Source organism: Cygnus atratus, chromosome 22 (genome assembly GCF_013377495.2).
Source record: "Cygnus atratus isolate AKBS03 ecotype Queensland, Australia chromosome 22, CAtr_DNAZoo_HiC_assembly, whole genome shotgun sequence".
Classification (NCBI taxonomy): domain Eukaryota; kingdom Metazoa; phylum Chordata; class Aves; order Anseriformes; family Anatidae; genus Cygnus; species Cygnus atratus.
In genome coordinates, this window is record NC_066383.1 from 5495120 (window position 1) to 5509924 (window position 14805).

A 14805-nucleotide genomic window follows, 5' to 3' on the forward strand; every position below is an offset into this window, starting at 1 on the left:
TTTTTCTTTTCTTTTCTTTTTTTTTTTTCTAAGCCAGTTTACTGCCTGACTTTGTTTTTCCCTTGCTCACATGCATGAAAGTAGTTTTTCTTTTTTTCTTCACAACCTGTCTTTTGGACTTTGCTGCTTTAATGGTCCTTGTTCCATCCTCCAGTATCTGAGGATTTTATAACACTGAATGTATCTACAATTACAACATGCTGGTTTTCCTCTAGTGGGCCCTGGGCTTTGCTAGGAGAGTATCACTAGTAGACAACAATTGAGGATTTGAAAGTAGAAAAGTTCCCTCTTATAATAACAATTTTTCCTCAAAATACTTTGAGTTAACATTTCCTTTATACTTGTTCACTTTGTAGAAGGGGCCACTGCCGTTTCTGCAGTCTCGGTGCCACCAATGGTGCTCTCCTTTTAGCTTTTACAAGTCTACATAACCACAAACCTCATGCTACTGTCTGACAGGAAAACATTGGAGAGAGAGCTTAAACGATGGTTAGGTAGCTTAGGCAAATGGCTTCTGTTGTGGGCAAGCTCCACCTTTGAGATGACCTTGTTTATACATGTAGCCTTTAATACGGCAGAGTCATTCTCCAGTCAGACCATATAAATCTGTTCTGAGAGCAGATGTCTGTCTCACATCAAGCTAATGACAAACTTCTTGATCCATTGTCTGATTTCATCTAACTTTGCATGGGCATAAAGAGCTCAGGAAATAAAGCGTCCGTATATTTTATGAAAACAAACAAGCAAGCAAGGGAGAAACACAAAATTTACATACCCCTCTGAGGCAAAACCGCAACGTGACTTCATGTCTTACTAGGTACACTCATCCAGCAAAGACCTATATGGGAAAAGCTTCCCTGGGAGCCCCTATAAACTTAGAGGAAGGACTACTCCAAACTGACCCACATTTCCCACCACAAGTCCATAGGAAATTGGACTTCACTAGTTCTGGTGACTATGGTGCTATTTGTTGGTGTAGAAAATCCCTATTATTATTTTTTTTCCTCTTCCACTTCACAGGAACTACATTCTCGGGAAGTCAAGCTTTCTCCAGACTCTGTAACTCAAATACTACAAGCTTCTGCAGTGAAGATAGTAAAGCTGGAAGCTCTGAGGCAAGCATGTCTGTACAGAGTCCTGGATCTCTACAACAACCTTCAGGTAGAGGCAGTTCACGCTTTTCACGCCTCACCCCTCACCTGCAAAAGCCTCATGGTAATTCAGAAAACCTGTAAGCTTGCAGCTGCCCACCCTGACCTACAGTGCAGTTACAGGAACCTCCTAAACAGGGCATCCCCACAGAACCACACTGTCAAAGCCTTTCCAGTTGTACCCACTACAACCCCAATGTAAGGACAAGTTCACTTCTGTACACAAAATTCATTTGCTCATAGCACTGTACTTCCCTTCTTCAGATTCTGACTTGGCCAGAAAGCGTGACAAGGATCCTGAACAGCTTTGACTACAAAACTAATGGTGAAGAAGTAGCTCAAGAGGTTGCTCAGACGAAAGAGAAACAGCAAATGGCAAGAGCTCTGGCTTTTCTCCAGAAGCATCATCAAGAAGGGGATTTGATTGTGGGTTTAAAGGAAGAGTCAAAAGCTGAGCTGAGAAACATGCAGGCAGAATTTAGACTGGAACTTCAAACACAGACAGAAGAGAAGGTACATCAGCTGAAGCATTCGTGTTTTCATTTGCTAACAGAGGTATGCGGCGGGATGAGACTTCAGTAAAATTTCTGGTTATTTTAGGTTCAGCAGTGTTTTATGTGGTTCACAACTATTCAAGTCATGTTATACAAGAAAGGATTTTCCAGCTCTAGCAGGACATGCTTTGGGAATCTTTTTAAAGTCCCTTTTAATTTGATGGACTCCATTATTCTTCAGGGTAGTTCACTGTTTTTCCCTGGACTCCTATTTGCAAACCTGCAGTGAGAATTGGAATACTTCCACACTTTCCAGCTGTGCAAGTAAAGGAATCTATATGATTTCGTAATGTTTTCTTCACAGATACAAGCCAAAGAAATGCACGTGATCCAAGAGACCGAAGGGGAAGAATTAGGGAATTTGGTGGCATATTTCATCCTATCTCAGAGACACCTGAGGCAAACAGTCATAATGCTACAAGATTGCTACAGGCTCCAGAAGGCTACACTGAGGTCCCAAAAAGAGGGCACTGACCTGGAACAGCTTGCTGTAGAAGTAATATTCTCCTGATAGTTTGGTTTAGAATCCAGAACTCCTCCAGTGTGCTGTTACAAAGCTTTAAAGTTTATAAATGTCTCCTCAGGAATTGTTTCTGTTTATAGCAAATGGACAGTTTGCTCCAGATTTAAAAAAATAATAATAATAACATACTGTAATCTGCAACAGTTGTGTTTATGAAGAAATGGAAAATATCATGGGTTTAGCTACTAAAGATTGGGCACTTCAAATTCATTTCTTAATAGAAATTTACTTAAGGCTCCTTTGAGGATCTTAAACTTACTTTTGACAGGTTTTTTTAATTTTTTTTTAAACAACAAAAATAAAGGGTGCATGGGACTGCAAAATACTCTTACCCATTTTCCACTACCTTTGATAGCATTTTCAAAAACTCTGACTCTTAAATCTATCTGTTCTCAATGAAATGCACAAAAAGTAAGATACCCAAACAGTGTGATTCTGATCACATACCATGCTATATTTCACATGACTGTTTTATCTTTCAGGAGTTACCAATTGATGATGACCTGAGGGGCATGTTGTATCTGCTGAAGAACAACACGGAGAATACGTTGTTAGTGCTCGAATATATACAAGCTGTAAGATTATTACAGCTGAGAGAAGCACAGTTTAAGGAAATAGGCAGAAGCCTAAAAGGCTACCTCCAGGAGAAGGTAAAACTGAAAATACGTTACCTACTGATTTTATTCAGAAAATGCTAATTTGCATTGCTACTGTTACTATGCAAAAGACTCTGTTCTCCAAGTATCACCCTTTCCAGAACAATACCAGGATCTTATTGTCTTTTTTTTTTTCCTTATGTATGATCTGTAGTTTGTGGATGAAGCTAACAACATAACCAATGAACTGAAAAAATTCAGAGAGCAGAAAATTAGAAAGCTGAAGGATCAACTGAAACTCTTCCTGGGAAATAAAAGAACGAAGAAGAATATTTCAAGTAATTTTGATCCATTGCAGGTTAGAAAACCTTAAATCCCAAAAGTTTTCCGATTGAACAGGCTGCATCATATGCACAATATATAAGATTAACGGTGTAATGCTAAAGAGACTGTGAATGCAGCTAGTTGCGTGGATTATGTTCTGTACTACAATAATCACAACAGATGTTTGAAGACATTGGTTGAATGTAGAGATGAGGAATACAATACTTGAAGAAGCTTGAAAGGGACAGGAAAAACACAGCTTTTAAAAGTAGCTATCCTCCCAAGTGAAAGCATAAGGGAAGAAAGAGCTTGACAGTTTTCTTCTTAAGAGAAGAAAAAAGCTACCTTGAAAACAAAAGAAACATCAGAAAAAAAAAGATCTCTGGCAGACCTTCAAGAGAAGTATCTGGACCTCAGAGAATCTCCCATATGGCAAGTACCAGATAAAAGAGCAAAGCTGCAGAATCACCTGCTGTGTGGAGAGCTGCAAAGGAGGATGAAGCACACGGGGTTTGATTCAACAGCACACCCTGAGCAGCATGATGGGAGGGACCCTGACCACATCCCTTCACATAACCACTCCACTCCACCCCGCAGTGGTTTTTCGTTTGTTCTGGGCATTGATTGGCTGCCGTTTTTGTTTGTTTGTTGCTTTTTTCCTGATTTTCAGTTATTTAGAGACTGAGGACTGGTACCCAGAAATGCCACATGTAGTCCAAAGTACTAATCATTGTACAGTCTGAGCAGTTTAACAGCAGAAGGCAAGCTAAGCAACTAGGATCTGCCCTAAGCAACGCATATACAGCCTGAAAAATGAGCTCCTTAAGGTGAAAGTCTGCTGGAGGTCTCTGTATTCGCTTAACTTTTTTTTTTTTGCCATTAACAATGTGAGAGAACATAAGTTTCTAATACACAAAGCCTAAATTTATGCCAGACAAGTAGTTAAAAATAAACTGTAATTATCATTATGATTTTTATAGGCACTTTTACACCTCCTTACCTTTCTTTGTAGAACTTGATGAATAAATGCAGTGAAACAAAAGGGAAGGATTTTCTTCCAGATCCGGAAAAGCTGAGAATGAGATCAGAAGAAGAAAGAAAAGAGAGGCAGCAAACCAACAGACCTCTGTTGTCTATCACCAAGTCCTTCTGGATTCCAGGGACACATCATAAGGCAGATGAAGAGCTCTTAGAGTTCTTGACTAAGAGTAAGTTCAGTTTGTCATAAGAAACTCAAGTGACTTATCGTTCCTTTTTGATGTTCTTACATTTCCTGGAGGGCATTAATGCTTTGGAAATGGGAAGAATAGGGAAGAGGTTGGGTGGAACTCAGACAATAGTTAAGAGTATAAGATGAGGAAGGCTTTATGTGTTTCTATGAAAATAAAACATCTTTCTCGCAATTAACCATCCTAAAAACTGAGCAAACATGAAGAGTTCACGTTAAAAAGGCATTTTACAGCTAAGACTATATGAGTGTCCTCTCAATTAATGGATATTATCAAAATTAAAGTATAAATCTGGATACTTACCTGGGTGATCGCTTTTTCTGGCAAGAATACAATTCTTACCTAGATAATCTTTATACATCTTCAGAGCTGCATTTCCTCCATCCTTAGGGTTAAGCAGGTGTCTGGGGGTTCCCTTGAAACATCAGCAGCTATTTGATAAGTAGCAGAATTTCCTCCTCTTTGGACTGAAAAAAAATGTTATTGGGAGCAGGTGAACTATCACTTGTGATCAATTCCTAAGTGTTTAGGTTTTCCAGCACCTTCTCTATGAAGCAAACAGCTATTTATTTACCCCTTATCTCGATGAAGCGGTATGTAACACAATCCTGGAATTCAACTAAACACTAAGAAATAAACCAAAAGAAATCGAGGCTAGCTTATGGAACAAGAGGAATGGCTGGGAACGTCTGGAATTATTTGCAGTTATTAACTATTATATACTGCTCTCACAGACATCAAGGTGCTGAAGCAGGCAGAACACCTGATGGCATCCAGAATTATTCTTCTGAATCCACAGTTCACGACACCTCCTCTGTGTGGTAAAAACCTTACATCATTTTATTGACTACTACCCCACAAATGGAGCTACACAAAACGATCTCACAAAACCCTTCTTTTCCCACTAACTACCACCTTTTTGTTTGTATAACAACAAATTGCGTGAGCTACACGTGATATCTGCATAAGCAGCTTGCCTACATCTGTGAAGTAGCAACGATGTGGTGCTCATAATAAACCAAAGACTGTACTTAAAGCACTTAGACAAATGTTGCATTCATTAGCTAAAAAATAAATCCTACCAATTTAGATGAGATATGCAATAGAAAGCCATTATTTATAGACTCAAAGGCAGATAATCATCTTTTTTCATCAAGAAAAATACGCTGGAAACAAACACAACACTCTTAGGAAAAATTGCCAGGAGCATTCCGTAAGAAGTCCAAACAAAATCTGTGGGAATAAGAAGCATTTAGGTTTTGGTCTTGTTTTGTGGTTGTTTTTTGGTTTTGTTTTTTGGGCAGGATTTTGAATTTTTGCTTGTTTTCATATTGAGAGTATCATCTTCCTGTGTAAAGACTTCCATATAGTATTTGAGGTACATGAAAAAAGGAGAGAACTAGCCAACTGGATATTGTGAAGTGTTTTTGAGAGAGAGATTTTCTCTGAAATGTTGACATGTCTTTGCCCAGACTTCAATATTGTGTTCCAAACAGCAAAACTATTTACCCATTTTACCTTGCTTACATAATTCCTTTTTGGAATGATGGTGAGAGATGGACTGTTTAAGAAAGCAGCATTTCTGTATTTCTTTACACAGGTGGTAATAAAACTAAGTATCTAGAAACCTCTTTTCTTCTTGGTCTTCTGAAAGATGTCAATGATGAGCTCCAAAGGCATGCGGCGGCAACTGGACTACTACAAAGCCAAAGGCCAGACAAAAGTAAACCTCTTCTCTGCTCATTCTTACAAGAAATGTCAGAAGGTGAATGTAATGCAATGATTTTGGTTTCATCGTTCAGGTAGCCTTTGGCTGTTTTAATTGTGATAAGATTTTACTGGACAGACAACTTAAATTTACTGTCCTCTGGAGAAAGTGCTGTAACAATGGAAGACAGACCCAGAATCACTCAGATGTTGCTGCTGATGAAGTCCAAGGCACACGAATCATCTCACTATTTTAGATTTTATCTGAAATTTCACAAGGAAGAGCAAAGTTTTGGGGGTTGCATGAGAATAAAGCATGGCATGACTCTTGAAAAAATTTCTAATGCATCAGAAGGGCTTAATTTTATATTAAATAATGATGCAAGTGTTATAAGGTGAGAAATGCAGCATATTACATGCTTCTGTTGCAATGTTCCCTCTTGGACAAACAAAATGAAAACACAAACTATTTAGTTTAACAAAATGGTATTGTTCTTTGTAGAAACAGCAAGTTCTTCTCAGGGTGTACAAGATACCTTGATGGATCAAGGAGGAGAACTAATAGTAGTTGATTCTGCAACCCTTTCTCCGAGGGAGTTTGTCATATATCAGTATGGCATCTGCATCCTGCAGTTTCTCAGACTTCACATTGATGTAAGTTTTTAAGACACTGATGTTTAGTAATCGGTGCTTTCAAAAGCATACAGGTATCCAAAAAATCTTTTACCAACTATCAAGTAAGATCAAGCAGAGAATAACCAGTCTGAAAGCATCAGGAAGTGAAATCCATTTGTTTTCTCCACAACGGTATACGACTGTTTTCAAGTCAAATCTCTGTCCCACAAGATCCACGGTCCATTCTTATATTTACCGTGTCATCTTTCTTGAGCACATCACTTAATTCTTGCATTACCTAATTGCTGCATATGCATAATATTAATACTGCCTAATATTAGGATAAAGCTTTTCTTTTTGAGTAATTTGGAGCAAGGAGTCTCATTTTCTTTTTACAGTTCTTAGCACATTATGGCTGCAGTCAAGGTAGACTCTCCGGGGTCTTTCATAAAAATATCAAATAAATAATAATAAAAATAATGGTGACTACAGTCAGAGCTCCAGGGCAAGAGTACACTTTCATTTATTTAATTAGAAAACTGGCAAGATGAACTGCTGTGATATGCAAGGGTTTTTTAAACAGTCTCCATTTCCTTGTGGTATTTGTTGGCTCTGTGTACTAACTGCAAATCAAAGCTGACATTTAAATGAATTTATATCCCATTAATCCCTCTTACTTTGCAGATCTGATGTGCATACATACTTTTTACAGAAGCAATTTGCCTTCCCTTTACAGGCTCCAGAAATTAACCTGTATGTTGCCTCCAGCATACCTCTCTGTAACGCTACAGGCAATGCCTTCGGAAACTGCTTCTTTTATCAGGTTTGTCAACTTCACGTCTAACCAGTGTGCGTAATATTTTCATATCCATTAAATTAGAGAACTAGGGAGGAAATTGCAGAAATGGTTCATATTTTTAAGTCATGGTATGGTTGATGCTTTCTAGGAAAACATCAATATAATGTTAATGGTATGCTTCAGGTATCTCTGAATGTAAACTTAGAGCACTCTAGGATACAGAGATTTAATAAATGTTTTGTATGAGGGTCATACTCAAAGCACGCTTTATTAAACAAGCTGTGGTTACCCAGTCTCTCATATTCAAGTTACACCAAATTATCTACAGGTCACCTTCATAGAAGTCAACAGCTTATCAGCATTTTACGTGCTATAATTAAATAATACTGAATAGCCAGATTCCATATTTCTAAAATTCCAAGACATTGAGTTTTCTATAGTTCACAATATACAAAGATAAAACTGTCTAGAAACACCTAATGTGACAATGTGTTAGATTTCACACAAAGGAAAACAAAGTCTTATGACAACGCTGCTTTCTTTAGTATATGGATATTCACCAACATTCTCTATTTTGAGTCTTTTAACCTCTGTAAAATGGAGACCAACCCTTGGAGGAGTTGCATCAGCTGAGCTGACTGCTGCTGTGCTCTTGTCTCAGCTCCAGATGTTTGTTGTTTCTCAGAATTCAGAGAACAAGCTGTTCATTCTAAGGGATTGCCTGGGTTCTGCTGGAAGCTTCGTCCTGCTCCTTGTGCACTGTTTAGCTCATATCACTGCTGCTGACTTCAACCACGACACCAACCCAATCTTTCTGAGGCTTTTTTATCAGGTACACCAATATGTTCCAAATGTAATTACATCACAGCAGCGTTTGGAAAAAAGCACCATTTTAAAAGCAGGTGTTTTTAACAGTTTTGTACAACTTCTAAAAACAAAAATCAAAGGTGAAAGAATAGATGGTTAAAGGCTGTTATCTGAACTGCCACTGTTGTTGCACAAAGGTTGTTCACAGAATGGTTCATATTCAACACCTAAATAATGCAGCTTCATCTCAGCTGTAAGGCAGCAAGACAACAACAAAAAAAAAATCCACCATATACTGTATTCTCTTTTTCTAGGCATTAAAGACTTGCCTCGGTGAAATGTTCTCTCTTAGACTCCAGCTGTCAACAGTTCTCCAGGGTGAAAAATCCTCTGGAATAACTCAGATGTTGCTAAAGGAAGAACCATTCTCCAAGGAAGAAATAACTCTTATCTCCCAACTTTTTGAGGTGAAAGTGAAAAGCTTCACAGGGATGGAAGCATTTGAGAAGGTAATAAAAAAGATCACGAGTCCTGGTCTGGTTGAAAGCTCACCATCCTTATTCTCATCTCATTGCAAAATTGCAATTCAAACCTGCTTATAGGTGTCTGGACTCTTATATCTTCAGCTATAGGTACCCAGCAAGCATGTGACTGTTTGAATCTAAAAGCCGCACAAATAGCATCAGAGGCTGTTATTTTTATCTGAAAAAACTCTTTCTGAAAGAAATTTTGGGCCTCATGCAAATCACTACAACGGTATAAAAAGTAGTACCATGAAATAATGTATTTGAAGAGTTTTTCTATGGCTTTTAAAATTAACACTGATTTGCTCTCTCCACTTCTGTGCTTATTGCATGACAAATTTGAGGAACCACTAAGTGGCAAGTCGTTTGTGAAGAGCAAAGAACATTTCCCTCATGCCTTAAGCAGCTATGAAAAGGGCAGTTTGGAACGGAGGACACGGTAAGAATGATTTGAGAGGATGTATTATGAACTGTTGTATTAAGACAACAACAATCAATCTGGGGGGTTGTAAACAAAGCAAATCATGACACCTCTTCATTATGACCTCATTCTACACTATAAAACCATTTTCCACAACCTGCTACATCTACTGACATTGTATAAAGGACAGGCCAAATGTGCTGCCCGATTGTTACAAAGACTGATTGCTTCTGTCTAAGCTATCATCTTTTGAGTAACAGAAGTTAAATTTCTGTGAAATTGGTCTTTCTGGCTTGGTCTTGGGAAAAGTCTACAGATAGCACCAAGAGTGGCATTTTGACCGTCTGATTTTAAGCATTCCATTTCTTTAGCTCAGCAGAGGAGAGCTGCACTGACTTGACCCCTTCAGAACTTGAGGATAAAGTGGATACGTTAACTGAAGAGCTGGTGGATATCATAGAAGGTGAACGCCACTTTTTGAACAGTAAAGGCAGTGAAGACTTGCTTTTTGACCACCTTGAATTAACTAGTTTGGAAAAAGACCATTTGGTACGACAAATAAAGGCGTTAGAAGAGAAGATAGCCCTAGGTAATAAGTTTTAATGACATTCAGAAGAAGACTTCATGAATTGGTTCTAAATTGGTCCTCTGCTTTTGTCTTGAGGCTTTACACCAAAAGAAATCCTGTGTTTTCATTTTATGAGACTGTGTTTTTCCTCTTCATACCAAAGGCTCATTAAATTGAGAGAGAAAGCAATACAGTAATTTAAGTGACAAGATTTTAGCCTACATTACTACATCCAAGTAGTGAAATGACAAACACTGTTGTAAAAGCTCACCAAACCCCCAGCTTTCAGGAACAGGAGCAAAATTTAGAAACAGTATTTAAATCTCATTAAGTATATATATTTTAAACTAAAGTATCATTTTGCTACGTTTTGAAGCCTCTACAGACATCAGCTGACATTTATGCTTCAGACCTTAAGACAAGGAAAGCTATAGACATAATCAGCCCAAGTAACTGTACCTACACAATCGCACAACAGGAGCAGGAGACATAACCTCCACCACCAAAAGCAGCTTGCCCAGTGTGGACAACCTTCACTTTTCCTGATGTCACCACACATCGGCTGCTCTGTAGTGCCAACCATAAAGGAATGCAATCCCTGCACTGTCAAAGACTCGCCCCGCTCTTAAGCTTAGAGATGCAGATTTTCCTCCTCCCAAATTCAAGAGCCAAGCCCTGAAGGGCATGGGGAATTTGACATCCAATAGTAAATGAAGTATCTGCCCACCACAGCCTCTAGTTTAGGTAACAAGTCACATGAAATCCTTCTCACCCCACCAGTACAACAATTTATGAAGGCAGAGGGCAAGAACTTTAAGTTATTTCATGACCTACTGAATAACCTCATACTAATGCTGTTACCTCATTAAACATCAAACATTCAATACTGAGAAGTAGCTAGATTATTACAACTTCACAAATTGCACACTCATTGTATTCTCTCAGAATTGGCACGTCAAACACGCTTTCCCCCTATACAAAGATGCTTACTTGGATCTTGCTAGGAAAAATACACCACTGATTACAATAAATGGATCAAATTGCTCAAATGCAAGCTCTATTATCAAAGCTGTAAGAATTAGTTGAAAACACTGCTTCTGACTCACAGTAATGAAGAAGCCTCCCACCTCACATCATCTCATTTATTTAGTTTATGCAACATCACAGAGATTACAGCATTCACACAAAGAGCAGACTTCAAAATGAAGTCTTTTAAAAAGGAAGTTCTCTATACTTACAGGCAGCGTAGGACTGACTTTTTGTATGAGTGATCTACTGAGCCCTATTAATAAAGTTTATTGCAAGGAGTCTTGTGCAGAAGTACATGTGACTCAGTAGTGTGGGTTTGTTCTGAAGAAATACAGACCAAGTCATGGTGAAGCATGACTGAGAGCACCTCATTGCAGAACAGCATTACAAGAATTGGTCTCCTAATTATCCCCCATCCATATCATATGTACATCATAATAAAAAGGTAACTAAGATACAGTTTACTGAGCACCTGTGACTTTATACAGCAAGTATCTTCTACACTTGAGATTACCTGAAATTTACACGATAGTTTTAATCCTTTTTGTTTGGCTTTACTTACACAGGCAGCCCTCCAGCTATTGAAGTGGCTCTAGCTGCCTGCTTTTGGAGTGCCTCTCTCTTTCAGGACTACTTCTCAACGGTTTCCATCACTGTTTATTAGGTAGCAACAGGTAGACTAAAACAAGTAGAAATAGCCACAGTAAGTAGGCATTTATTTACATGAGCTATTGGCTTTTGACACACAAGTTTGTTGAGCATTTTCAGCAGATTAGCCAGCAAGACAAGCTATTGACATCACTTCTGTTACCCTCATGTCCCAGTTTAAAAAGCAGAGGGGTGGAATAGGAGACAAGTTGAGTCAGTAGGAACAGATACTGCAAATCAATAAAAAAGCAGTTGTGTTGAATGTGATTAGTACCAGCACTGAGTGAAAATAAGGAAAGATGTCTCAAGCAATATCCTAGAACACAGTTTAAAGACTCCAGTGTCTTTCCTACTGGGAGTGTAGACTGTGTCCAGAGTTCTGGACTAGTTGGAAAACAGATCAAGTGACTCAAGTTGTCCCACAGCTACAGGGAAAGCTTCCCAGGGGACACAGTACTGCAGACTGGCAAGCTACAATGCCATGTATTCATCCTTCTCCTGTCCAGTAGGCTGTGTTCTTCTGACAGGTAAGCTAGAGGCTAAGAAGCAGAAGCCCAGCTGGAGCCACAAGGCAGTCTTTCACAGCTGCATATAGTAAAGCTTCACTCAACCACCTGTGATGTGTAGACATGCAAATACGGAGTGTGCTTCTGCTCTTGCTACTTTTGCCAGAAGGAAGCAGACTACCTTTCAAAGCAAGTTGGATTTTTTTTTTTTTTTGAAAGTCTTCCTTGACTTGCTTGTGACTTCACTGAAAAGCTTTAACTGCCTTCAGGGCACTGATAGCAGATCAGACAGCTTTTAAAAAAAAACATGATTAGATTTATTGGTATATGCGTTTCCTTTTTAGCTTACAAGTAGAGTCTCACATTAATTTTCAGTCTTATGTTAACATTAATAAAACATTAAAAAGTTACATAATAAAACCCCAAAGTTCCAGATATACCGAGTAAGAGATAGGGAATAGACAGTAAGTGCTTTCTGTTTTTATGAAGCTTTGCAGTGCCAGCCTTCATCCCATCCCATAGCTCAGTGCTTCAACAGCATCTAACATGTGCAGCCACAGATCTACCGCTTGGTATTGATCCAGTGGTATCTATCAACACGCGGTCCTGTGAAAGCAGCTGTTGGCCTGTAGACTTTGTAACCCCTGTGCTGGGCATAGTATGAGCCATCAGTCATGTGTGTCTTCCTATGAAGATACTGAGACCAGGGCTGTATGGGTGGCTTGCAGTAGTCACCAAACTAAACAACAAGAAATGAGATGAAGTTAAAGTGTGTTTGGACACGAGAGGGGAGATTAGTCTGGCCACCAGCTGTTAGTTTACCGTACTCCTCCACAACAGAACCTGCAGGGCAGGTGATAGCTCTGACCAAAAAAGCTACATACCATGACCATATTTACCTGGTAGACACTGTTAGGGTTACTGACAGTAGGGATAGCTTTTGGTTCCTTGTTGAAGCTCTCCTCATCAGAAGAGGTGCCAGATTGATAGTCTAGAGCTGCTCTGTCAACAGCATAGCTGATCTGCTGAGGGAGCTCTGGGTTCTCCTCTCCTTCAAAGTGGGCAATTGTGAACGGCCGGTTCTTCTCACCATACCTGGAAGAAACTGTATTTGTATCATGCAGTTCTGCACGAGCAGTACAGACATTTGCTACTACTCACCTGACACTAATACAGAAGTACACCTTGATACAGTCTCTTATAATAAGTTCATTAATAAGTTCAGCAAGGATCAAGCTGGGACAGAACACACGGTATGACATTAGTCACTGATGTTAGTCACAGGTTCTCAACTCACCTGCAACATACCTCAAATGGATCAACCCATAGCGTCATCTCTTTCGGCAGACCAAGACTATTGAAGTCCACATTACTCTCCACACAAGCTTGCTCCAGCAGCGGATCTCTCGTCTGATGTTTGTTTATCCTTATACACCTAGTTAAGGACACAAGTGCAAGTAGAACATTGGAATTTTGTATGAGCAGAACTTGCAAAGCCACAGCAGAATTCAATTAGGTTTACTACAGTTTATCTTAACACAGCCTGTTGATGCAAGTTCTGACAACTTCAAGAAGCAAGTTAAATTAACTAGCTGATTTATAAGCCCAACCAAGGCTTCTGTTACTTCTTGTTCATTTTAAGACATTATGCAGCAACTCACCACAATGATCATTTCTGGAGACTTGAAGTTGTTACAAGTGGTCTTAATGACTCATAATTAAGTTCTAAGTTCTGCACTCAACAAGTCAGAGGGGTAGTCAAGACACTGTGCACACTGTCTTTGGTTTTCTACCCTGGCTCTCTAGACATACTTGCAGATACATCCTGTGAAAAACTAGTTTCCATTTAGCTACATTTGCTGCATCTTGAACGTCATGCAAAGACTCCAGTCCACCTCCTCTTCTGCTAAGGATCCCCTTACCTGAAGGCTTGTCCTCTGGATGGATTGTCCAAGTACCAGTGATTCTTGTACTTTTCAAACAGTATTGTTGTCAACTTAGCTGCAAATTTCTCCATTTTATGCTTACTCAGCTTGTCTTCCCTTTTCACCAGCCTTGTGATGAAGAAGACCGTGGCAGCAATTTCATCTTTCATTTTAAATCAAGTGCACAAAGTGCTTTGGCTGTTGGAGAGCCATCAGTAGAAATGAGACGCTACACTAAATAAGTTTAATAACATTAAGGCAGTATCAAATTCCAAGGATAGATATTACAGAACCTGCATAAGCTGTGTCAGATAAAGCCTAGATAAGCCCAGATGCTAAACAACCGGTCACTTCAGTTCAGGACACTGACACGAGCTTAACATACTGCCAGAAGACTCCCACACTACACTTGTTAAAATATTAACAAGTGTAAGAGATATTATTCCTTATTACACATCACATACACATTTCAATAATGAAGCAGGAGTACTTACTGAGAATTACATAGTTCTTTTACTTACAATGAAAATGAGAAACATTACCTTCTCAGACCAAAGCTGTTGAAAATCTAAGGTATACCTTATATACAACTCCAAATAGTCACCAAGGAAACAGATTTAATACTACAAGAACCTACGTAGTTGTTGGCTTTGCTTTTACTTTTCTTTTTAACAGAAACCCCAAAAACACCCAATTTCTCCCCCCCACTCTTCTAAACAACACACCTTGCTTAGGGGTTTATATAGAAGAGGAAAATCAAGGGGCTCTGTGAAATTTAACAATATTCAGGTGTGCACCATTACACCTATCGACATGCTGGTTTCAAAGGTACTTCCAAGCTATTTGGTGTTATCCCAATATCAGCATCATCTTTTAAGG

The 14805-nt window shown here is 39.0% G+C and overlaps 1 protein-coding gene across 1 annotated transcript; it reads right to left on the bottom strand.

The window, feature by feature from the left end:
- Positions 1 to 12563: 12563 nt before the first annotated feature.
- Positions 12564 to 14096, bottom strand: BTG4 (BTG anti-proliferation factor 4). Its single transcript, XM_035555919.1, has 4 exons — positions 13924 to 14096; positions 13299 to 13436; positions 12901 to 13096; positions 12564 to 12740 (listed from the first exon to the last, which is right to left on the bottom strand). Exons 1-4 carry the CDS (start codon positions 14094 to 14096, stop codon positions 12564 to 12566), a joined length of 684 nt encoding a protein of 227 aa, XP_035411812.1.
- Between the last annotated feature and the right edge of the window lie 709 nt (positions 14097 to 14805).